The sequence below is a fragment of the Strix uralensis genome, chromosome 3 (assembly GCF_047716275.1).
Source record: "Strix uralensis isolate ZFMK-TIS-50842 chromosome 3, bStrUra1, whole genome shotgun sequence".
NCBI classification, from domain to species: domain Eukaryota; kingdom Metazoa; phylum Chordata; class Aves; order Strigiformes; family Strigidae; genus Strix; species Strix uralensis.
The window spans coordinates 107,566,706-107,592,552 of record NC_133974.1 but is presented as its reverse complement, the minus strand read 5'-3'; the positions used below and the strand labels follow the sequence as shown (position 1 = coordinate 107,592,552).

Here is a 25,847-nt window from a genome sequence, read left to right as displayed (position 1 = left end):
CAAACTGTTACATTAGGCAAATATGTCTGATGCTTGTGAAGGAAAATCTGGCTCCAGTTCTTTTTAAACTAGGGGGACATCCCCTGCAGTGTTCCTGGTAGGTAGATGTTGGGTTATAATTAGCTGAATGCCTCATGTGCTGCCCTTACCCTGCTTGAGGTGAGACATTCTATTAGTAAAATCTTTATAGTGTTGCTTGCTGGTGTGTCTTCTGGTTCTCTATTCTTAAGGTGAGCACAGCCTTTTTGAGACACTCAGGGTGGAAGAGTAGCTATATTTGAGGTTTGAGTGGTGTCTGGATGTTAACTAATACAGATGGACTTCTTTTTTTAGTGTTATTTTGCATGTTTACCAGCCAACCAGGAGGGAAATATTTCTCAAATATTCAGCATGGGCTTGGCAGAGCTATGCAAGTCACACTGTTTAAAGAAATAGATTATGGTAATCTGTGAAGATGACCTAATGCATTGTCCCTTTGTGCATAAGATAAGATTATGTGTAGTGCCTTGTCCTTGTTGGGAAGTCTCTGGTGGGCCTGGGAGGGGGCTGGCTACAGAAAATCACAATGCTGACCTGAATTACCGAGAGCAGTTGTCTGCCTGGAGCTTTGTTTCTAGGTACTCACCTGAATCTGCCTTCAGTGTGTTTTAAACACCTCTGTACTGTAAAAGTTAAATTTTTTGGTTTTGAGGTTGTTATCACAAAGGTGTCTGGTAAGCTGGGGTTTAAAGAAGAGCAGTGGATATCATGGATGTCACCTTTCCCCTCCTCACCAGAAAGTCAGAGCTGGTAGAGTCCTGTTGAGAGGAGGCTGAATAAAGGAGCTGTCTTGAGCATTGCACTTGCTTCAGCTGGCAGGCCTTCCACCTGATCTTGATCCAATAAATGTTAATGGTTATGGTGGTAAAGCTCACATGTGCACCAATGCCTTTGGGTTTGGCCACCAGTCCTGACTGTATGGTCTCAACTCACCCTATGTGGAGGCAGAATGGGGGGCTGCTATGAGCAGGAGGCATGGAAGGGTTCAGTGAGTTATTTCTGCAGCTGGAAAGTCCTGAGGTGCTCATGGTCTCTGTGCAGGGTGACTGATTGATGATCTGTGCTTCAGTAGTGAAGCTGCAGGGTTTTTTGGGTTTTGGTGGTTTTTTTTAATGTCTTGTGACTCTTTAGTACAGGAAACTTTTTGCTTCAGTTGATATCTCTGATTAAGGCAACTCCAGATGCACCTCAGCCCACTGGAGGTTGGCTTTGGTGTGTCCTCCCATGCTCTGAAAGATGTTGGTTCCCCAGGAGCATGTGTCCTTCCAGAAGGTGGTCTCTGACCTGGTTCTGGAACTGTATAGCAGCATTTTAGGGCTTAAAGGAGATGGGGGGAGATGGGAGAGGTAAGTATCTCTCCCATGTGGTGCAGAAAGGGGGTAATCTGGCTAGAGGTATAAGTGTGCCTAGACAGCAGGGCAGTCTTGGGGCCAGGGGAGCTCTGGCTAAGGATGTGCAATGGTTATTGTCTTGCTCTGTGATTAAGCACACACAACAGACTTGCTGTGAGGCCTTGGAGAAGTCACTTTAATCTGTCTGGGTTTTCTTTTTCTGTCCTCTGCACTGTTTGTAACATTGAGCTCATCTCTCTTGTTGCCATCGGTGTTAAGTATGGTTGACCCAGGTTCATCCACCATCACAGTGGTGCTCTGGAACAACACAGCTGCCTGTTGCAGAAAGTGGGAGATGGATTTAGGAGCACCCCTTTCCCCTCTTCTCTTAACAGTGCATTTTTGCTGAAGTGAAATTGTAGGCTCTGATTTGCCTCTAAGTGGTTTTTGTTCTTCTAAAAATTCAAGGCTTGTTTTCATGTCTTTCTCTGCTTGGGTGAGCAGGTTACCTCCTTTCTAACGGAAAGCTCCACTGCCAGTGAAGAGACCAAGATCCATAAGGGGCACAATCTTATGATCTCCTGGCACTTGTTTTCAGTGGTGCCTGTAAAAGAATGTCCCAGGGGAGTGTGTGCAGAGACCTGAGCCAACAAGTCTGCAGGAAGCAACTGGGACCTTGTAAATCTGGGTGCCACCTAGTCCCTCTTGTCCTGAAGGAATGAGCCTCTAATTGCTGCCGCTTGGGGCAACACTAGCCTTGTCTAGCTCAACTACACCCACAGCTCCCTTGGCTAGGGTCCAGCCAGCCCATGCGTCCCTGCACTGGGCTGTCCCCACCAGAGGGATCTGGGGTTACCGCAGTGGGGATGACTGTAAATCTGTCGTCACCTGCTGCTGGGGGGACGTGAATGTGCCCAGTGGGTGGGAGGGCTTGGGAGCCACCCCTCCCACTAGGGTTAGATGCTGCTTTGCATGTACGCATGACTCTGTTTCTAAGATGATGACTTCAAAGGAGGAAATCAGAAAAAATAAATTAAGAGAATAATAATAAGGTGATGTGAACATGTTGGTTCCAACGCTTTTACTATGCTCTAGCTTTAAAAAGTCTACAGCATGCCTGGGTTAATTCCCGGTTGATTCACTGCAACTGAGAAGAACCTCTTCTAATTAAAGGTAATAAAAAGAAGAACAAATGTTACTGCTTTGTCCACACATGAATTATCATATATTTTTTTAACAATGCCTTAAAAAGATTTGGAAAATGGAAGATTCTGTCATATCAGATTGGTTGCTATGGTTGGTTATTCCAAAGTGTGATATTAAGCCTTATGTAAGCAGTTGACCAATAATGTTTTAAAGTAAAAGCTGTTAGAGCAGTTGACCTGTACTGTGCTGGTGATGGGCTCTCATTCTTCTTGGTCTCTGCTAAGATAATGGGAGTCTGTTCAGTTGATGGAACTAAGAATAAGCCTTTTGCTGCTGCTTAGAATTTGCTGGCATATTTTAGGTACAAAACCACTTAATGTGATCATTTAACATGAGGTTAATCCTAGGTTCGTAGGTGTTTGTGTTAGTCCTGCAAGGCAGCATGACATCTCTGGGGGATAACACAGTGTTTATGCTTCCTGGTAAACATTAGTGTTAACTCACCTGTGGAAACAAGGAGACCTGGGGTAGTTTTGATCTGGCTGAAGAGATTCCTTGTTTGATTGCTGTTTAGCTCTGGATTCTGTAAATATGTTTGGGGTTTTTTTCCCATGACTCTGAAATATATGGATGCAAAGTGGGTCAACTTTCTCTTGCCCTTTGGGGTTTTTAAGATCTAGCTTTGCTTCTCTGACCATTAGTATTTAAGTGTTGACAGGGCTGGCCTTGAAGTTTGTGTCCATGCTAGATCCAGTAGTTTGCTGCTTTTATTTCTGGACAGTGTGCTACTGGGATATGTCAAGGCAACACCCTTTATTTTCTGGTTTTTTTTCATGTGCTTTGAAATACCTTGTTGGAAAGTGTCAAATCAGAGCCAGATACTATTGTTGTTGTTATTATTATTGTTGTTATTATTATTAGTTCTAGCCAAAGGGATAGAATTCTTCACTTTAAAAAGAGTTTAGATCCAGCAGGAATGGATGGCACTTCCAAAGGCTGGTGTGGTATATCAGCACCCTGTTTTCCTTTCACGTTAATGGAAATGTTGCTGATGTTTCTGATGTGGAGAAACAGTGTTTTGGACTGGAGAAGAGCCTGTGTTCATCCTCAGGAGAAACAAAGCAGCCTCCTCTCTTGTTAGAAAGAAGCTGACCTGAAGAGGTTGCCCTTAAAAGGGTAAAGTGAATAAATAGATGGCTGAACCATGAAAATATCAAGTGTTCTCCTAAAACATGTGAATTAAACAGAAATGTCCACCCCTACGCATCCAGGATTACAGATGTCTGACACAGTGCCCGGGACCCTTCTCCCTCTTCAGACATGCTGAGCCAAAGCCCTTTGCATCATGCTCGTGCATGATCACACCGGCCACTGGCTGTCTCCAGGCCAAGCAGGCCAGTTTCTTGAGGGATGCGCATGGTGATGGACAGGGAGAGAATTGGTAATAAGTTAAAAAATAATAAAAAAAACCAACCCTTGGTGTTTTGGGCAAATCTGGTCTGCTCTACCTCTGTCTGTGAAAACAGACTCATAGCTCTTTGTCAATATAAAACCATTTGTGGTATCTTTATTGCATTAAAATAGTTTCTGTTCCCTCCCCCCTCACTTCCCCTGCCTCCTTTGTGCATAGCTTTAACATTTCTTGATGACCTTTTTGTTAATATGATTTCCAGTGGGAGCATTTCACAGTAGAAGTATGTATTCCTTCAGGGTTTATGCTGACATTTCCAGTGATTATTTAATTGGACTTCATGTTAGCCTACATCCCCATGGGAATGCATACTTTTGCTATGAGAAGTTGTAATGTGTCTAATTTTGAGTTTCTGCTATAAACGCTTGCCCTCCAGGGAGGGTAAGTCCAGTCCTTGTCTGTGGCTGCAGAATTGTCACCACAGTGTGTTTGGGATGTGGGGTTTCTTGTCTTGTTCCTAATTACATTCTTGTATAGCTTAATCCTTGTACCAAAATTGAGAGCAGGCCTTCTCCTCTTTCACCTTCGTGACTGTTCCCCAAGGATAGCGTGTGCTCTGAAGGATGCAGTCATGTGGCTTATTTTCCTTTGAATACTTTATTTTTTTTTCTTTCAAATGGGCAGATTCTACACTTAGCATAGGGGGATTTCCAGTTACAAGCTGGAACCACTATCTTGAATTCAGAGATGTGGTCCAGAAGTATTCACAGAAGCTCCTGGACAGGCTGATGAGTAGTCCAGAAATTAGTGGCATCTCTTGGAAAAGCTGGTGAGTAGGGTAGGGAAGGGATGTGTGGGATTTGAATGGGCCCAAAACTTTGGAGCTGAGCAAAAACTAAGTTTAAAACAACAACAACAAAAAAATCCCAAACTGAAATCCCTAGTGGCAGGTTAAAAAAAAAAAAAACAATATTGTTTTTTTCTAATTGGAACTAATTTGGAAGATCTAGTGGTCTTCAGAAGAAGAAAAGCAAACGGGTGAGAGCTGATGGTGGAAAGAAGCAAGTCATGTGTTGAGGTGTGGGAGGTGCTGGGGGTGACAGTGAGGTTGATAGGAGGTGGTGGTGGAATGGGGGGAGCCGAGAGTTGAGCTGGGCAGAGCCAGCATCTCTGGTACAGCACAGCAGGGGAAGGGGCTTTCGGTGACCTCCCTCCTGCCTTCCTGGGACATATCCCTAGGATAGCCAGCTGCACCGTGACTGGTGTCAAAGTACAAAATAGAAGTAGATGAGGCCAGGGAATGCAAAGGCCAGTGGGAGAGGATGTGCTGTGGCAAGGGGCGTGAGCCATAGCGAGATGAAATTAGAAATTGCATGCAAATGTGCACGCGTGTGCCTCAATGCTGAGGGGAAACCTTTCCACTTTATCTGGCATCATGCACTTGACTTCTAAAGGGACCCCAAAGCAGTTGTGTCAAGGATGTGCTTGTAACTCCTCTAGGCCAGAATTTGTGTACAAGCTGATCTCTTGGGATAGTTCCCACATGGAAAAAAAAATGACCTTGCAAATTCTTTGGAATGCAGGGTTTTGCCTTTTTTTGAAGTGCAGTTGGCAGCTCGATTAGAGGGAGAGATTAGATTAGATTGAGTGTATTGAAGTGGAAGCTGTTCTTTGTGAACTATGTTTACTTTTACTTTTTTTATGTTTGTTTAAAGCTTAATCTTTTGTGGCAAGGCTGATGCCGAATGCCATGCAGGTGACAGGGACAGAAACCCTGCGATGGGTCTTTTCAGCCTCCTGCGGACAGGTGAGAAATACGCTCAGGACCAGAAAGTCAGACTTATTCTACTTGCTAGTAACAATAGAAGTAGAAAGACTTTGTTCTGCCTTTGACTTTGTAAAACAGGGAGGCAATGTGGGTTGCTGAGGTAAATGTGGATACTTATATTGTAAAAGGATGGATTTTTTTTTTTTTATTTGGTCCCCCCTTCCTTTAACATCAGGAATGGCAATGTGTAAAGCAGTCCTGGTGTCACTGTGGTCTCCTTGTACTGCAGAAGGATGGGCTCCCCTCTGTTGTGGGCTTGACCTCACAGAAGTCTCTCTCCAGTGTTTTAAAAACAAACAAACAAAACCACAATTTCCTTGAAATCAAAGGAGCAACTCCTAATGTCACTTGGATGAGTGTGGTCTGATAGGTCCCCACCCCTTCTGACAGGAGTTGCCTGTCTCATCTCAGCTTCCCACTGTGTGGGCCAAATATAGTATTTTTCAACCATGTTGAGCTTTCTACAGCAATGAGGTCAAGCCTTGAGCACCGCTCAGCAGCGGCTGTGGTGAGAAGGACATCTGTCTTGGAGAGTAGGAACACTCCTACAGTGACCTGCTTGGATTGGCCCCATTGCTCCAGAAGAGGTGTGGGAAGCATGGTTCTTTGCCACATGAGCAGAATTCTGCTTGGACAAGGAAAGTGGCTGTCATGTTGTTCAGGAAATTTGAGTATCCCTTCTTTCATACTTCAGGATGAACAGGGAATGATCCCCAGTATGCACTGTTGAACCATCTCTGCTATGGCTGAAATGGTGCCAGCAACAGCTGTGGGAAAGTATGATGGCTAGATCTTCCACTGCAACGTGGTCTTAGCACTCGTGCTCTGTGGATGGTCCCCCAGTGTCTCCATGTCCTCCCTGCTAGTACCTTTGGTACCCAGTAGACCTGCACCTGCTTGAGGCTAAGGGAGTACTGCAGAAGAAATATGGAGTGTTAGGTACTTTTCTCCTGCTTTTCCTTTTTCCATGTCATCTGGTGGTGTTGGAGATAAAGTAGTGGGCCTTCAGTTTTGTTATGGCCCGGATACAAGATCCTTTGTGTGTAGTCATAAACTTCTGCAGACATGGCTGTGTTGGTCGGTGGTATGAAGAGATGGTCTGGATGGTTGTCCACATCCTGGGAGTGGATTTGGCTTATACTGACTGAATTCTGCTTCAGCCTGTACAGCTGCTTTTCCCTTGGTGGAAGGAAGCGAGCTGTGATGGATTTGCTGCTAATAGCATATCCATGTCAGAGGGGAGTGGTGTCCCTTGGGGTGTCTCTGTGCTGGAGTTCACTGGTTCACCTTGTGTGGGAAAGCACTCTTACAATAGATATGTGACCTGGGGACAAGACATTGCCTCCAAATAAGCTGAGCCAGCCTCAGCCCTCTGTAACCTGGTTTGTGAAGGTCAGCACAAGGAAAGCAGTGCTACCTACCTCTGAAGCCAGGAGCAACTGTAGCCTGAGCCAAAGGGGAGGAATATGTGACAGTAAAGAAAAAAGATAAGCAAGCACAGTGCTCAAAGGTAAGTGCATCTCACTCAAGCATGGTGCTACAGTCCATAGCATTCCCTGCCCATGGTACAGGAGCAGCCTGAATGCTGGCATTAAAGCAGTGGTGGCTCAGCACCAGCGTGCCACCCTGCAGCAGGACCTCCAGGCACTGACGGCAGCACGGCAGGGCCTGGACCCTCCTGCCAGGCTGAGGAAGGGCACAGCACTGGGTGGGCGAAGTGTCTGAACAGTACCTGGCCTCTATTTTTACATGCTGGAGTCACGTTTGCTTAACCTTGAGGCATCCTGCACTTTGAATCAACTTGACACAAAGTCATCTGTTCATTAATAACACAGGAGCAGTTTAATTGTTGTCTTAGTGGAAAAATACATGAGACTGTCATCAGCTGTTGCTTCTGGCAGTGCTTTTCTGCAGTAATGTAAATAAATGAGGTCACAGGTTTAAAGGAACAGGCTGTGCTTGCACAAATTCAAAGCGTCATCTTAAACAGATACGCACCAATTGTCCATATCTCCATCCTGCGCCCCAAATGCTCACTGTAACATTTCGACCTTAAGCACACTCAAACGCAGCTGCAGGGGCTTGGTTTGTTGTGTCAGTACTGACAGTGTGTGTGCTGAGAGGGTGTTTTAAAACTTGGCTTCATTCCTGAGCGAGCGAAGCTTTTGGTGGCCAGAACCCCCGTATTGCCAAATTTTCTGCTGCTCCCCCTGCAAGAGCCCAGCAACTCAAGAGGAGGGAAAGCTACAGACCAAACATCTTTTCTGCTGATACTTCACAGCACCCTGGGATTTCTGCTCTTGTTGCACATGTGCCTGTATGGTTTTGGTTTTATTTTTTTGAGATGCTTTGTTATTGTAATCGAGGATGAGTGGATCCAGAAATCCGCCTGGACAGCTTTGAAAGCTGTATAAAAGGTCTGTTTGTCTCCTGGGACCACGTGTTCTGTCTAAATGTGGGTCCTGCATCTGCAGTCTGTCATGTATGAAAATACGTTCCTGTTTGTAATTGTAGCAGGAACACCCAGTACCTGTCATGCTCAGAACAAAGTATGGCCACACCAATGAGGTAATGCAAAGGTATTGCTTTATAGTGAGGGTATTTCACACTAACTGCCTCTGTAAGCGCTCTCACTATAGAGGGAACAAGGTCACTTACTCCCTTTACTGTGGGGTAAGAGCCTGTTTCCAGATAGGAAACATGCTGCAAATCTCACAAAACATGTAAACCCACATCCTAGTTTGCATATAGTCAAACAGCTATAGAGCAGCAGTGATGGTTGAAAGAGGTGTCAGAGAAGACACAGAAGAGGGTGGGTGTTACTGTACTCATTGTACTTTAATTCTCAATCTTCTCTTTAAAAATAAAAATAAAATAAAAAAAACCAAAAAACCCCACAAAAAAACCCCAAAAGAAAAACCAAACCAAAAACCCAAACAAAAAAACCCACCCACTTGTATAAAGTGTGTGCAGGTAAGGTTTGTTTTTCTTGCTTTCCTTGAAGATAGTTGTCTCTAGTGCAAGGTCATGGTCCCTTGTAAAAGCTGGTTGCCTAGTCCCTGACATACCTCTTGTGCCTGTTTTGCATAGTGTTTGCCCTCTTCTGATGGCAGATGACAGACACCATGTTTGGCATGATTTTCATGCAAGCACCATGCTGCTTGTCTTTTTTTATTTGTTCAGAGCTGCTCTGGCTCCTGCCCAGCTGCTCACCTGGCCTCGCAGCGCTGGTGCAAGCCCCAGGCTCCTGGGTGGCTTTGGAGTTGGGAAAATCTGTGTGCAGCTGCTGCCCGGGTGCTGCTAGGCGGGGGATTTTGAGAAGCATTAAGCGAGATGTTTATGGGCAGATGGCTGCAAAGAACTTGAACAAACAAGTGTGAATAGCTGGAGCATGTACGGTGCTGACTTGAAACTTCCTAAAAGTTTTGAGGTCTCTGACAATCCAGAGTCTGTTGTTGCTCACTAACTGTTCTGGCAGGGCAAGATGCTGGAAGATGTCATGCAGTGATAACTGCAAAAATATTTGGTTCTTGCATCAGTGGTGAGCAGGAGCCCTCAGTCTTTTGTGTTCCACTAGATGCAGGCAAGGCCACCTGCTGTGAAGGGTCCTGCTTTGATTAATTTCCTTATAATAGAAATATCTTGGGTTCCCCAGTGTGCTGGAAATCTTTGCATGTCCATCTTCGTTTGGACTTGGGTAGGTTCACCCCCATGAAATCCTGCCCAGCAGCCGTTTCGGAGCAGAGTGTGCACAAAAGCACTTGGCATGTTCTCCACATCCACGTGTGGGCTGTGTCAAACTGACTGGGTGGTTCAGGCTTTTTGCTGTACTTTGGTTATTAAAGCTATGTGGTATGTTTAAAGCTAGAAGAGACAGGTTACAACCATGACATTCTGTAGAAGTGAACACTGGTGGCTTATCTAGCTGCTGGCATTTTGGTTTGTCACTGAAGGTGGCTACACAGCTGAGTCTAGGCTTCATGGCTGTCACTCAGTCCGCACAGCTGTGCATGCTAATGGTCTTTCCTGGTGAATATATTGTATTGCCTCTGTGCTTAGGCTGCCTGTATAAGATGAAGGCTTTTTGCATATGGCAAATAGCAGGTGAAAAGCTGCTTTTAAAATGCACCTTACTTTTGAGCTAGTGAAGAGCTTCTGCCAGGTTGTGCGTCTCCTCCACACTTCCTGTTGCTGCCCTCTGCAACGCTTCCTTCATGTCCCAGGTTTGGAATGGCTTGAGCAGCTTCAACCACAAAACAGCTTCTGTTACAACCACGAGTCACTAAAGCAACTTATTTTTCAGGGGTTTTCTTAGGAATCCCGGCGTGCTCTGGTTATTGTTTAAACAGCAATATTTAGGCTGAACGGTTTGCTTGCCTATGCAGAAGGACGGGAATGTGAGTTAGGGCTTAGCCTTTAGCCCAGACTCTAGGCTGGGGCTGTCTGTTTGGATGAGATTTCAGACATCTTCAGCTTGGGGACCATAGTCTTGTTTGTTTTCTTGAGTGAACTGAGAAGATTTGGCCTTGACAGGGTCTGAAAAGGGGTGCAGTTGACAGTTGAGCTCAGATTTTTGTCCTTGCTCATTTTTCCATCCTGCTCCCCTGTTGTAACAACGTTGTGAGCAGAGATTAAGGCAGATCTGTTTGCTTTGTGTTCTGTAAACAGCAGAAACAGCTGAAGACAAGCATGCTTTTGAGGTGGGGGAAATACTCTGTTTTGTGGGCAGTTGGAGGATTTCTGGGAAGATGAGTTACTAGCAGCATGTGAAGAATAAAAGTCTGCACATTAAAAAGGGTACTTGTATTAGAGGGACTTAGATGGTTGTAACCTAGACTGGGTGCCTCATGCCCATCGAGTACTGTGTAGGGCACCGAGATGGTCCCTGGGTGGATCCCACCCTATGGGCAGGTGTGTGGACATGTGGAGTAGCAGCACTCAAGACATTGGCATCAAAGCCCTTTGCTGTGTGTGATCCAGAGTCCGTGTGACAGCGTGTTTTGCTGTGTTTTAAAATCTTCCTTCGCTAGATCACTGTGAAAGAGCAGGGAAAAGACAACCTCTTTTTTTCTTTTTTCAAGAATAACTTTATTGGGATGGTGACATTCAGCATTTATTTTGGCTAGTGTAGCTCTTTCTAGTAACTTCAGCATAGCTCTCCCCCCTCCTGGTTGTGGGTTTTTTTTTTTTGGCTTGCATTTAACAAAGTGCAATTGAGTCTGAACACTTGGCCCGTCTCGATGTGGTGCATGACTCCAAGTATCCTGGTACAACATAAACGTGTGCTTTTGGGAGCGAGGCGGGGGGAATATATCATTGGATTTCTCCTCTTTCCGCCTTTTTCTTTTGGAGGAGCCACCTGTTAGCATTACATCAGCGGCTCCCAGGAACGCCGCCTCCTACCAAAGGCCTTACACAAAGTAGTTCTTCTTGTATTGTTTGCGCTCAAAGAGCTGATGTCATGCCAGCTGATGTCATTGTGTGCTTTGTGTAATCGCTATGGAAACCGGGCAGGTGGGGAGCCTGGGGCTGATGTAATTGCCGAATGAGGTGTAGAAAGGAGGTCTGCTTTTCTGCTCCAGTTCTGCGGAGCCGCCCTTCTGATAAAAAAAAAAAAGGGGGGGGGGGAGGGAATGCTGTTTGAAAAAGCCAGCAAGATGTGCAGTAGAGCCAGGGGAGGCACGAGCCAAAAAAGTGACTTCTCCCTCCCCCCTCGGATCCATTTCCCAATCCATATTAATGTCCTAAAAATAACTCTTGCTAGATATTTTCAGGCAGCCGGGGCAGAGAAAGGAGAGCTGTTTGCCACATGTTAAGTGAGCGCCTCAGTCGCTGTTTGGTTACAGGGAGCGGACTTTCTTTTGTTTGGCCCCACACGCATAGGTAGGGTTCTGTGGGGCACCCACCCTTCCTCGGGGGCGTTGGATCAGGGGGTGCCCCGCAGGGCTGCTCCCAGCAGGCAAATCTGCTGTGGACAGGTAAAGCTAAAAGACTGTCCCAGCTGGCTCACTGCTTTGGTGTGGTGATAGCCCATTTGCTCATCATCTTGGTGATGTTTTCCTTCTTGGAAAAATGCCTTTTGTCTCTTTTTTTGTTTTGTTTTCCCCCCTCCCTTTGCTTCCTCCCATGGGCTCATAGGTGAGGCAGCCCCAGCATACTGATGTTGCACAGTTGTGTTTGTGCGCCTCTTCCTTGGCACTGTCAGCCTTGTGGAGGGGAGGACAATGCGTGCCACTGATTCATGCAACCCTTGCCATTGGTAGCCGTGCCCAACATCGGTCACTGTAATAGTGGTGGTGGGGACAATAGAGCCAGCTCCAGTCCTGGTGGCCCCAGCATGTGCTCTGAAGAAGGGTGTGTCCAAAGCGTTGCCAACCTTGGGGTGTCTAACCAAAATATCTGCTTGGTCTCTCTTCCCAGGAGGACTCAGCGGTTTCAAGCAGAACCATGAAAACCTCTGCGATAACTCCCTCCAGCTGCAAGAGTGCCCAGAGGGGGGAGGAGGGGGCGGCGCATCTGCTGTCCCCCCCACGCTACCTCAGTCTATCCCCACCACACCGGACATCGAGAATGCTGAGCTCACCCCCATCCTGCCCTTCCTCTTCCTTGGAAATGAGCACGATGCTCAGGACTTGGAGAAAATGCAGAGGATGAACATAGGCTACGTAATCAATGTGACCACCCACCTGCCCCTGTACCATTACGAGAAAGGCATGTTCAACTACAAGCGGCTCCCAGCCACTGATAGCAACAAGCAGAATCTCAGGCAGTATTTTGAAGAGGCTTTTGAGTTCATTGGTAATTATCCTTGACTGGAAATACTCCCGTGGTTTTTTTACCTGTTGTATTAACCTAGGGTGAATTTTATGCTTTGCTAACTACCCTGAAGGCTCCGGAAGACCATATTTGCTTTTGTTTAGGTTGTCAGAAATGCTGAGCACCTCACATTTCTACTTGTTCTCATCTCTGGCATATCCAGTTAAGTAGCCTGAAGGTACAGTTTTTATTCATTGATAGCAATGCCTACCTCCAGGCTTCCAAATTCAGGAAACCCCAGAAAACTGAGACCTGGCACCTCCTCTTCTTGATTCCTTTGCATTTCTAGTTTCCACGGTGGCTTCCAGCCAGTTTTTCATAGTAACTATTCTTAATGATGGCTGAGTCTTTCCTAACTTAATTTCATGAGAAAACTGACAAAATTTCACACTTTACTTGTTCTGTCATTAGATTTATAACTCCAGAGTGTATGTGTGGATGAGTGGATTGTGAAGAAAACTTGTATTAATAAGCCTGTAAACCCTGTAGGCTGAGTTTACCACAGACGTGCAGCTTGTTGGGGAGGTTGCTGAAGAAATGACCCAGTAATATTGCCCGTGTTGCTCCAGACCTCGCTATGACCCATGGAGCATAACCCTCAGCCAAGCTTAGGGGTGCGTTCAGCTCTGGTTGGTCATCTAGGCTAAAGCCAGATGGCCTCTTTAAGCAAGGCTGGTCAGTGAGGACACTGGGTTTTGAGGACCTTCCCTTGTCCCTCTACATGTCTTTGTGGCACAGCTTTTGCAGCATAGTCCACTTTTGCTTCCCCAGCACAAGTATGTGTCCTGAGAGGTTTTCTGGAATATGCGGGGGTGACCACTGACATATAATTTTGTTTTCTTGTGCTGAGGCTGGGCTAATCTCTTTAACTAGCCAAAGGAAGTGTGCTTCTGTGCTTCATCACACCTTAGGTCCTTAGCTGACCCCATGCTGAAGTGGGTGCAGAGCTGTCACCCTCTCTGCCCTCAAAACATCCGTGTTTATGGCCCTTGAATCAGGGTGTGGGTACACGGCTCCTGAAACTCAAGCCTGCTTGTGCTGGCTCTGTGGAGGTGCTCTTGGGCTCAGCAAGGATTGGGCCCCGGTTGTGGGACTGGGCCCTGGGGCAGGAGGTCCAAGCTCAGCATATTCTTCAGAGCCCATCTGCCCCTGCCGTATGGCTGGGCAGGGACTCGCTGCTCTGAAGCAGACAGCTTGTCAGCTTAGTCTGGCTGTGTTTCGGTTGGCAGGGAGTCATTGTGCGCTGATGCATGGGGTCTGTAGCCATGCTACTTTAGTGAAGGTGAACAGGCAAATTGCTGCTTATGCTGCAGTTCACATGGAGTGCAGCATTAAAGCTTGAGTCTTACCGTTGAGAGCTTCTACCATGAGCCCTTGGGCTTGTCCTCTACAGTGTAGAGGACTGAAGGATCTCTGCTTAAAACCAAATTCTCCCTAGTGTTTCTAACCCAATCCCTGCTCTACCAGTAGTGCTGTCAGCTCCTGAATCTGCTGATTACTGTGTGCATGGCAAGGTGAACACCCCTGTTTGCGTGAAGGGAAACCTTCTCTGAGGGTAGGGGAGGGGGAATCTGGCTTTGATCCTTTGGGAAGAAAAGTTGGGTCAAGAAATCCAGTAAAACCTTAAACTTTGGATTCAACAAGATGGGGAGATGCAATAGGCTAAGCTTACACAGAGAAACTGCAAAGCTCTGTTGAGGTACTTTTGGGTGGGAGGGAGACTTCTGCACCCAGCATCCCTATGAACTGCAGGATTAGAGCTCTCAAAACCACTAAAAGTAGTGTTTGGTTTATGGCCTTACCAAGGGCAGAGAAAGCAGCCTTGCCCTGAAAAGGTTTAGAAAGTGTTTCAAAACCTATTTTTTTTTCCCATTTAATAATTACAGCCTGAGGGTCTGTCTTTGTTTTTAATAAACAAATATTTCTCCATTGAGAGTTTTTCTCCATAGCAAACTTAGCCAGCTGGGTAAGTAAATAGTCAAAGCTTTCCCTTCCTCGGGGTAAACTTTAAATTGCATTTGAGAAGATTTGGAAATGTTTAAACAGCAGATGATTGGCCTATGTTTCTTTAAATATGTCATGAAAAAACTACAACCAAACCCAGGTTTAGCTAAGACTAAAGCCATAGGAAGTGAAATCATCAAAAACTCTCTGGGAAAGTGTGTCAAAATGTGTTAAGAGTTTCAGCTTTCTGAAATACTAACTGGCAAAAAGGTCTGGAGGGAAGTTGGCTTCATTTATGCTTTCACAATACAAGTTGAACACGTGGGGTAGGATGAACCATATTCTTGGTGGGGTTGGATTCATGCCAAAACTTGCTAAATTCATGCTCCTCCTGCAGATTAAAACAAAATAAATAGATTGAAGTGTCACATCTTGAAAGTTTTATCTTCTATTTTAAAAGCAAGCTGGGGGAGTTGAGGATGGTATGGTAGTGACTCTTTCTCATGTCCTATTAGCATGTGGTTCCAGGGGCTCTGTCCTCCCTGAATCCTGCCCAGGTTGCATCTCTCTAAGTGGTGTATCTTGGTGGAGAGCGTGTGTGTGATTGTGTGTGTGATTGTTGTTGTCTGCCTTCCTTCCTCCCTCCCCCTTTCCCCTCCACTTGCCCAGTGAGACGCTCTGGAGGGATATCGTTCAGCAGAATGCGATGCTGTGCTTGAGTTGTGAAAACAGGGATGGCAAATTGCCTTTTTCACACTGCTGAAGGTGACCAAGTCAAAATACACAAAGCTTGACATGCAGGAAGTGAGGAGTCAGAATTTGAGGTCTCTTACCACCAAAGTCTTGCTGAGGTATAAACCGGATCCAGCCTCTGATTTTTGCAGAGACACCACAGCAGAGTGCCCTGTTGAAGCTCATTACGAGAGTAGCTTTGTAAAAGACTTGAAGAATAGGGGTTTGAAACAGATGTATTGTTATGAATTCATAATCTGAAAATACCTGTTTTTGAAAAGGTGGTGTCCTGCTTTGAAAGGGAGGTTGAGATGCCAGTGTAACACAGCGATGTTGACGGAGGTGGAGATGGAGCCTGAGCTGTCTCGTCATGGGACTTGACCTCCTAAATAAATCTCCCTGGCAGTGCATGTGTGCAGCGCACCAGTGTCTCTCAATGTGCAGTTCATCTAATAGAGATAAAAGTGAATGTGAGGATTTTCAGTGTTAGACTGGCCTGTGTTTCACGTTCAGTAACTCTGAAACACCAAAGGAAGATGGACTGGAGGGGAAGGGGAGGAGATGCTGCTGTGCTTGTAGTCAAATAAAGGGACTATTCACATTAAGTTACTCTTAATTGCACTGAGCTTTTTCTAATTTATGAACTGGCAAAAAAATCTTATTTTCTTCTGTCTGTCTTGTTTCCAGAGGAAGCTCATCAGTGTGGAAAAGGTCTCCTCATCCACTGCCAGGCTGGTGTCTCCCGATCTGCCACCATAGTTATCGCGTACTTAATGAAGCACACGCGCATGACCATGACGGATGCCTATAAATTTGTAAAAGGCAAACGACCAATCATTTCCCCTAACCTTAACTTTATGGGGCAGTTACTGGAGTTTGAAGAAGATCTAAACAACGGTGTTACACCACGAATCCTCACACCAAAGTTGATCGGCGTAGAGACTGTCGTGTGACAGCAAAGCTGCGAGGAGGCGCTCAGTGAAGGGGTTAACCTATTCTTCACTTGATTTGGGGCAGTGATGGGTGGGTTGTGGGTTTTTCTTTTTAGCTTTCAAAGGGGGGGTTTTGTGGCAAACTTTTTGTGAATAAAAAACCTTTTTTTGTAGGAAAGGTTTTTAAAAGATCTAAGAACTTTGCCGTGCTTGGGATGCTGTTGTGATTTCCTTCCCAGATGCCGGCAGAGCAGGGAGGATTTGGAGCAAAAGGAGTACTTTATAAAATCAAAACAAGATGAGGAAATATTGGGCTTTTTTTCCTTTTATTTTTCCTTCCTCTCCTGCTACTTGTAGAGTTTATGGCTAAGTAGTCTGTGCAGGTTCATAGACTGAAGAAACCTAAGTTGAAGATGAAACACAAACAGCCAAAACAAAGCAGAGAAAAACCCTCCCTGAAACATAAGGGCCTTCGTTCTGCAAAGGCTTTGCTAAAGATAACCTAGCAAAATGCTCACCGATGCAAAGGAAATCAGAGCAGCTTAAAAAGTCTGCAAGGCACTTTTCACACTCCTGACTCAAACTAAAGAAGAAAGAAGTTTATTTGGCGTGTTTCATGTTCCAGTTCTATTTTTCTATTTTGGGGCGTAAGGTTTTAACAGCAAGGGACTTTGATCATTCTATGCCATATGCCTTCACTGGCTTCTTGTGCAATAATAATTTGGGGTTTGTTTTGAGTGTTCAAACCAATTAGAGTTGGCTGCCCACTAATAATAAGATAATAATTTTTAAAGTCTAATAGTGCAACAGCAGCCAGCTTGGTTCAGAAAGGCTAAATGAGAGCATTTATTTTGTTCCTTTATATGATTTTGATCCTGGTTACAGTGCCATAAACCTTGTTACATATGTATATCAGAATGTACAAAAATCAAGACCGAGCAAAGTTTATTTAAAAATATTTTTCGCACAAAATATTGGTGTGTTTCAGTTGTCTATGTAAAAAAAAAATTTGATTATAAAACAAAATCTTTTGGAAAATGTGTGTCCTTTTATTTCTTTAGCAGTTTTCCATTTTCTTTGTGGGATGGGTTTTTGTTCTGTTCTTTTTTGTTTTGTTTTTTGTTGTAGTGTACATCTCCCTTTGACAAAACTGGTATCTCTTGTTCAGCTTGGATTCAGTGTTTTGTTCCTGTCCTCTGCTGGTGGAACATGCTTTCTTTATTTTCTACTCTACTCTTGCATCCTTCAATTTCTGTAACCGGATTTTTCTCTCCTGGAAGTGCATCAGTTTTGGAGCTGTTTGGCTGAATTAGCACTATTGATGAGGGCTCTTTGAGACAGACCTGTTCTTTCTACAGCTCAGTAGCCATTTGGAAAAATAAGAAATAAACATTTCTCTACTGATTCCTTTTCATCTTCCTGCAAGTAGCTTACCTTCTATGTTACGGAATTGTCCGGTTTCTAGAAATATGTTGGTTTCACGTGTGTTTTCCCTGGCCTCTCTATAGTGCCCTCCTTTAGGAGTTCCATTATTCCTGGGAATCTTCCTCCTGGGATTTCCCCCTCTTTCTTGCTCATCTTTCCTTCATCCCCCTCCTTTATCCAGCTGTGTCAGTGTTAAGTGTGGTGTTTATTGTAGGGCTGATGTTTCTGCCTGACAGTGTCCCTTAGGTGGCTGACTTTTGCTTACTTTGTATTTACTTTTTTTTTTAATGATATGATATAACCTGATCTCTTCTGGACCGTTACCAACTCTAAAGTTTATTTGTATGAACCTAAAATGAGTTAGAAAACATTTCTCATATGATTCTGTTGTGCAAACTGATATATCCCAGGAAGTCTGATAGCAATGGAGGTTTTTCCTAGACAAAACCTATGTGGATGGACTGAACCAAGTTTAAATCAGGACCTGTTGGAAAACTTATGTATAATCACATTAAACATGTATATTTTTGTGGACATTTTACTTAAAATGTTGTTACTATACAGATATTTTCTTGAAACTTATCCCTTTATTAAATTATTTTTCTACTGGAAATGATTTTTTTTTTTAATTCTTTTCTATGATCAATATTGGTCCTTTTGCTGAGATGCTCTTGGCAGCAAGTGTCGCCCAGGTGGCAAAAGCTCTCAGACTGTGACTGCTCCTGGGGCTGCAGGGAGAGTGACTGGACAGAGGGGTTACCACATGCTGGTTGGGAGCCTTTGTGCTCCGGGATGAAGGAGGTCCCTCAGCAAAGATGGTCTCCCTTGTCCCCCCGCCCTTTCCTTGCATTTAGGCTCAACCTCTTCCAGCTGTTCTCCATGAACTGCAGGTGCAGGTAGTTTGAGAGCAGGGAGGTAGTTAGAAAACCTCTTTGTTTCCTGCCCGAGCAGCAAAAGCAGCTGCGGCAGGGCTGACTGAAAAGTTGGTCCTTGCAGCTGGTGTCCGTGGCCATAAGCACTAATAGTGCTGGTGCTTTGCCTGGGAAACAGGTTATTCAGCAAAGGGGAGAGTGCCAGCTGCCCACCTGGGACATGGCTCTCCTAAGCGTGAGGGGAAGGAGGATTTGATTCAAAATCGGTCTTCTCTGTTACTACTGTTTTCTTGTTCCCATGCTAAATGGCCTGATGCAAACATCTTCAGCGGGAGGAAGGGCCTGCCATACCAGCGTGACTCACAGCATCCTCTCTGGTTCAGCCTCAGCTGCCATATGCTGCCTTGGATCAGGATCAAGTTCACAGCCATGTAAGTTCTTGCATTTGGTTCTTATTTAAGCCAAAGGATAGCCCTTGCAGCCCTGAGTAAGTCACTGTCAGCGGAGGGTCCGATGCATTTGCTTTGTTTCGTGCTGCACGCATGAACGTGGAGTTTGGAGGGCTTGCTCTCTGCTGCAGAAAACCCATCAGCCTTTGTGTTTGTCGTGGTGAGAAGTAGCGAAAAGAGGGTAAACCTTGCTTGATTTTGCTCTCCAGTGTGATGAAGACAGAAATGATGGGGCTGGGCAGTGCGAGGCTGTGGGTGAGGATGCTGTGGGTCTGTCAGTAGCAGGGATGGGCTGGATCAAACCTCTCCTTTGTGCAGACCTGTTTCCTTGGAGGGGACTGGACCTGGGCTGGAGGAGAGGAGCTCAGGAGGGTTATATCCTGCTGAAGGCAATGCTGGGAAGTAGCAGCCTGGGAACCGCTTCAAGTGGGGACAGGCTGAGCAGAAATGCTAATTTTTTTCCAGGCAGAATTTATTGAAGCCAGCAGATGATCACTTGATATCTGTATGCCTGAGGGCAGGAGAAATTCAGTTAGGGTTTGTATGAGTGCTAGACCACCTGGGAGCCCTGCCTGTGTGCACACGTATTAGAGATGCCTCCTTTTCTGGTACCTGCTATGATGCACTGCACATACATGCCTGTATGTCAGTAGAAAGCCCCTGTCTGAGCACCACGCACTCCAGCTGTAAAAAACAATTTGCCCTCATTTCTAAGAGGAAGCAAGGCTGAAGGGATAGGGGACACAGCTGCGAAGGGTGTTTAAGCAGACGTTGGTGTTGCTCTGCCACAGAAACCTTCAGAAAGGTTATTCTGATTTAAGGTTCTGGCCTGTCTCTTGCAGAATTGAGGCTCGATCACTGATCCCCTGCTCTTACCGCTGCCTGTAACGCGCTCCCAGTCTCTCTGAGATGGGGCATGGTTAAAACAAAATATAAATCAGGAAAATCATTCAATAGTCTTTGTACGCGTGGGCATCAGCAAGGGCAGGACCTGCTTTTCCTTACTCAGCATCAGCGTTGCGTACTTGCATGCAAGATATCCAAAATAGGTACTGTCCTGGAAAATTGATTACTGCATAACTTATTTTCCATTTCTCCCCTTCAGGAACTTGGGGTACGCCCCTGAGTGCTTGTTTCTGAAAGCATTTCCCTTTTTGGAAGCAGGTCCCATTTTGGGAGCAGGTCCCTGAGATCCAACTTGCAAGCCCAGGCAGGGTGTTCGGAGAAAGTGCTGCTTCTGGTTGTCTTTACAAACTTGGGAACTCTACCAAATGGTGAACTGTCAGTGTGTGAGAGTGTTAAGACCTGCTGTAAGTCTCTATTAAAGCTACAACTGTTCAATTCATTGATCTTGCAAACTATCCCAATTTTAAGGTTGGACTTGCAGAGCCAAGAGATTAACTTTTCATGCTAAGTATCTCATATGCTTCATTCTTCTGGGTCACACCAGGGACTGAACCAAATCCCTTTTTGTCTTGGCAGTCAATTTTCTGAGGTTTCCTAGGACTTTACAAATGTTGTGCTAACATCCTTTGGGGAAAGATGAATTGAAGGTCCCTCTCCTACCTGTTTGACAGATACAGGCTAGGAGTGTTTCAAGATGAAGCGATCGTGTAGGAAGAGTTTTGTTACCTTATGGTCACAAGATCTGCCAATGACTCGTTGTAGGAAGGCGTGTTCAAAAGTACATGCAGGAGCTGATGAGACTGAGATAGGAAACACAAGGAGTGTGGGAAAGTGCTGAACAGACTGGGAGCGTTTTGGCCTCGGGTCCTGATCGGCCGTGGTGGAGCTGGCTCCTGGCATGTGCAGTACCAGCAGCAGGAAAGCCTCCTGGGAACTGAAGATGCTGTTTCAGTAGGGAGGACAAAAATAAAGTATGCTATCTCTTGACTGAGTTAAGGAGGTAATCAAAGAGAGATAACAAGTGGTTGATGGCTGTCTCATTACCAGGTACCTGCTTTCGTGTGGCATGTTTGCCTGCTGCTCCTGTAGGTACCACAGAGGAGGTTACTGATGAGCAGGTTTCAAATGGTTTGAGCACAGCCTGACATCAGTAGCTGATAATTAAAGCCCTTGGTTTTCCCCCTGAGCATGCTGCTGCTGGCAGCAAAGGGAGATGGTTCAAGCCGTGCCATGTTCCCAGGAGCAGTCCTGGGTGCTGCCAGCCCCCGGCATCCTCCCTGTGCTGGGTGCAATCTCAATCTCTCAACTCAGTTGGGCACTCCTTTTGCTGAGGCATTACTTTCTTCTGATGTCGCCTCTCTCTCTGTTAGACTCTTGTCCCATGGAGCATGAGATGGAGGAGCAGGCTCCTTTCTGGTCTTGCACTAGCTGTCTTCTGCTTATATTCCAACCCTGTCATTTCTGAGACTAGAGGAAAGCAATTTAAAGCCAGTCATTTTGAAGGTGTACTGCAGCGGGATGGATGTTTTCAGCCACTCTGATGGACTCCTGGTCTGATTTAAGTATTGTGCAGGCAGCTTCTCTCCTAGGGAGGCTGGAGCCTGAGACCTTCTCCTGCAACAATTCCTGTTTGCAAGTTTGCAACTCTCTTCTTGCTAGAAACAAGGGACATTGTTGGGATGACAAAATTACATATTGCAATCACCTGCTGAGTAGCATGCCAGTCTGTAGTTGGTGCTTCCCAGGGTGGGGAGGCCTGTGAGGTGTGCAAATGAGCTGTAGCAGGACTTACTCAGTGTGCACCCAGAAATCCTGCTAGTGACTCAGTGGTTGATCTTCTCTTTGTATCTTTATGGAGCCAGTATTCCTGGAGTATGTAGAGATATGGTTCCTTGCCTCAGAAGCTGTCTGAGCTCCTATTGAATTGCTGGATCCAGTCTGGCTTAAATCCTCCAATGTGAGACGCCTGTCTGTTTGGCATGTTCCTGGGCTGTGACATGAGTTTGTCAGAGTGAGCACAGAGCCCGTGAGCTCCTGCCTCAGGGCTGGGTTCATTTCAGTGACAAGGAAAAATATAACCTAAAGTTTTATTCCTGGGGATAAGAATTGCTCTATCTGGGAGGGGGAGGGTTCAGCACAGTACAGAAACAGTTTAAAAAACCTAACATGAATCAGGGAGTAAAGTTAAAACATGTAACAAACTATTTCTGGTAGAAAAAGGAACTAAACCAGAGGTTAAATGTAATTTGACTCATATGCCTTGTCTTCACACTTCTGCTTGCTGTACCTTAGCTTCTTTGATTGTCTATATATAAGAGATGACATTGGAGAGCATGGATTTATCCTGAAGATTTATTTGTCATGGAGAGATGAAGGAGCTGTCTGGCACTTGGGGGTTGTGTATCAAGTTGCGCTTCTGGCAGACGCCAGTGGAGCGTTTAAAGAAGATCACATTGTAGAGCAGAGTAGTAAGTTGCTATAAGGATGGACAGAGGTTTGTCTGTGATGCAGGGACTCTGAATAGAGAGGCACTGGATTTGTAAGATCTCTCTCTGATCCAGGACTTGGGCAGATATAGAACGTCTAGTCAGAGGCATAGGCAGCAGGTTCCCTAAGAACGTGTTCTGGTCATTTGTTAAAATCCACTGGGGTAATGGAAGAGGATGCTGGTGTGAAAAAAATGTGAGATACTGGCAGCTGAGCTGAGGAGCTTACCTGGAGTCACCTACGTTTTCAAAGGTCTGTCCCACAGTCCTGAACAAAGCTTTGCACTGCTAGCATCCATTTGAAAGCTCTTTTTAAAGGCATCCAGTTTCAGTGCTGTGCTGTGCATCTGCCTCACATTGCTTTGCTCTGTGGTGTAATACTCCAACACCTGAGACCAAACTTTTGCAGTTACTGATAGTAGTTTGTAGGAATTCATTTCCAGTGGGAGGCAAATGGGTGCCAGGGAGCACACTGACAGTTTGTGCTCCTTCTCCAAACCCTCCTCGGTTTTCAGTTGTGCTTCTTGAGTGGCGAGGGCTCCAGTGGCCACCAGGTCATGGTGTGAAGTCCAGCTGTGTTTCAGCTGTTGATCCCGATGGAGTGCGATCCATGAAGAAACCCCTCTGGGCTTGGCTTTTCTGGGCTGGGGTCTGTGACAGTGCCTGAAGAGGAAACTCAAGCGTGCTGGGTGGGCTGTTGCTGCCAGCTGACTTGGCTGAACTCTTGCTCATGTAGCATCAGTAAAAATCCCAGAAAGCCTGAAATGAGAACCCAGTTCTTACTCTGAATTTTTGATGCGTATTGAGGATTTGGTGCACAGCCACGAGTACGCAACCTTTGTCAGGGAATCTAGGCAGATAAAATGTGTACAGCTCTGTAGGATCTGTATGAAACATAGTATGCTTGCTATAAGATAGGATTGGGTTTCTCTGGGAGTCCTCTCTGCCCTATCACCCATACTTGTAAATAACAGTGTGGAAGCAGGAGGCAAGACCTCGTCCTTTGGACAGTTGTTGTCCCTCCCATTTTGCAGCTGGGGCTGATGAGAGGGATGTCCGTGGTCAGAGAGGAGTAAGGAACAGGGCCCAGGAGCTAGAACTCCTCTTGCCTTACTAATGTCACAAAACCATTTCTTAAAACTTCAGCTGGTTGCTGATAAATGTGGTGATTAGCTACAGCTTCAGATGCTGAGGCCCTTCTTGAAGCTGGAGCGAATTAGGTCCTCATTGTGTCTGCTGTCCTATATGCACTGAAAATGCCAAAGCAATTTTAGCTTCCAATAAGTGACAGTGAAGTCTTATTAGTGCCATTCACTAACCCCCTTTCTACTGCTCTATGAGCATTAGCAAATGGTCCTCTGCACCTTAGCTCTAAATGAAGTGCAATGCATACGTATGGCAGTTTACCATCCTATATTTAACAAAGCCACGGTTACATGGAGATATAGAAGGGGCTGATAAGCCATTTGAGTACTCTGCAGAGAAATGACACCAGAATAGTTGTAGTGTTGTTTCTAATTGCAATGGATGAGCAGCCTGGCTCATTAATCCTCCCTATCAGCAGCACATAGCCTGTCTGCACCAGAATAGCCCTGATCTCAGCAAACCTGCATCCAGCCCTGGCCTTCTGTTTTCGACGTATTTGGAAAAGACAAGCTTCCAGCACAACCCCGAAAGGACTTCCACTTGGCCGGGCTGCCTTTTCATGGCAGAGGTGACCCGTGACCCAGGGTGTGAGGGGCTTTGCAGTATTTCTGGAGACTACACCAGGGTGCACGCAGATGTCTGTGCAACCCCGACTTTAGGCTGAGCAAGAGCGCTGGTTTGGCAGGTCCTGCAGCATAGGTGGTCATGCTGGTGAGCAGTGAACCATCACACCAGCATCTCATCACTCAGGGGGTGGTGGGGCTGCTGCCTGTGCCCATGACCATTAGCTGTGCAGCACAAGCACCTGTGTGGTGGGAACTTGCCCCACCAGCCCTGGACATGGCTGGCATGGCTTTACACTGCTGCAGCCTCGGCTTTAGAACCAGAGAACGTAATTCAGAGAGAGCTGTTGGGCAAAGCGCCCATGCTATTGTGCTTCTCCCTTCTCTTTGTCCCCTTTTTTCTTGGACACCTGCACAAAGCTTTTCCAGGGGCTATAACAAGCACTATTAATAAGCCAAGTCTGTGTTTTCTTGCTGTCTTCAGTGACTTCAGTTTAAGCTGTGTTTGCAGAAATTTCCTCTCCAGATACGGTGTGAGCTACTCTTGAAAACTGAACCTGAGTCTTTAATAGCACTCAGTACTATTGTAGTCATCCGAAGTCCTCACAGCAGGAGCCTGGAGTCAGGGACTACACAGACAAGAAAGCCAAAGCTGGGGTCTGAGAGTAACTTGGGAAATGGTCCTGCTTAGGGCAGAGGCTGCGCAGTGCATCATGAGATGCAGAGTGGTGCCTACCTGGAGTTACAGGATGGAGGGAAGTCGTGCAAAGACAGGGACTGTACCGACAGGGCACAAGCACAAGTGCAATGGTACCACTGTTTTGGCTGCTAAATGGGGATTTAACCTTCTGCACCCATATGGTATGCAGGTCATTAAGTATCATGCAGGCAGGAGATTTGGTTTTGGGACAGGCTAATACCTGTTGAAAGCTTGGAATGCTTTCCTCATCTATTTTCTTAATTTTAATTGTGCGTATCCTATTGGCTTTGACGATGGGATGACTAGACAGCAGCATCTTATAGCACACCCTGATGTGGTGGGAATGTGTCAGCTGAATGCTGGCAGCCAGCTGCAGCTGCTGGATCCGTACCAGCCCGGTTCAAGACAGGCTTCTGCAGAGCTGAGCCCTTTCCCCCTCACCACCTTGCAAAGAGCCGCTGCTTGCAAGCTGTCTGACCCAGGGTACTCTGGACCTAATGTCCCTCCCAGCTGAATTCCTGGGATGAGTGCGCTGGATAAACCACTGGGGAATTAAGTAAATAAACTCCTGCTACCTTTGCCTTGCTTTTGCTAGGATGACCGCACATGGTACATGAGAAAGCAGAGGAACCATGACTTAGTGCAATCTGTCAGAGTAAGGGTCATGTATGGAGAAACTGGGCAAAAGGATTTCTGGATCATCCTAAGATCCTAGGGAAATAAACTATAGTTTTTTTGCTTCTTTAATCTCTCCTGTTCTATGTTTCTGTCTGCCAGATGCCTTCAGTAGCACTCCAGGCACATGGTCTACACCCACAGCATAATGATGTTTTGCCTATTAAAATTGTCCTTCCTGTTTCAGTTGGAGATGGTATTTCTCTTTGCTTCCTTTTTCACCTTTAAGGTGAAAAAAATTTCAGGCTCTTAATGATGGGAGGGTGGAAAAGGCATAACTACCTTGATGAAAAGTACTATGTGTGGGAGATGCTAAGAAGCAGAGGATGGCACACAAAGGGAAAACTGGGTGCAGAAGTGAGAGTCGCTCCTCACCTGGGTTTGAGGGACAATTCTGGATCTCTCTGCTGAGTGGTGTGGAATCAGGAACACCACCTCTGGCAGTC

The 25,847-nt window shown here is 45.8% G+C and overlaps 1 protein-coding gene across 2 annotated transcripts in view; it reads left to right on the top strand.

The window, feature by feature from the left end:
• Positions 1-17,217, top strand: part of DUSP10 (dual specificity phosphatase 10) — a 28,232-nt gene extending 11,015 nt beyond the window's left edge. For both annotated transcript variants that reach the window (XM_074863769.1, XM_074863768.1), the window contains exons 3-4: positions 12,176-12,553; positions 15,935-17,217. In XM_074863769.1, coding sequence (XP_074719870.1) covers positions 12,176-12,553; positions 15,935-16,200 — 644 coding nt within the window. In that variant the 3' untranslated portion in view covers positions 16,201-17,217. The remainder of the gene's footprint in view (positions 1-12,175; positions 12,554-15,934) is intronic.
• Positions 17,218-25,847: the final 8,630 nt, after the last annotated feature.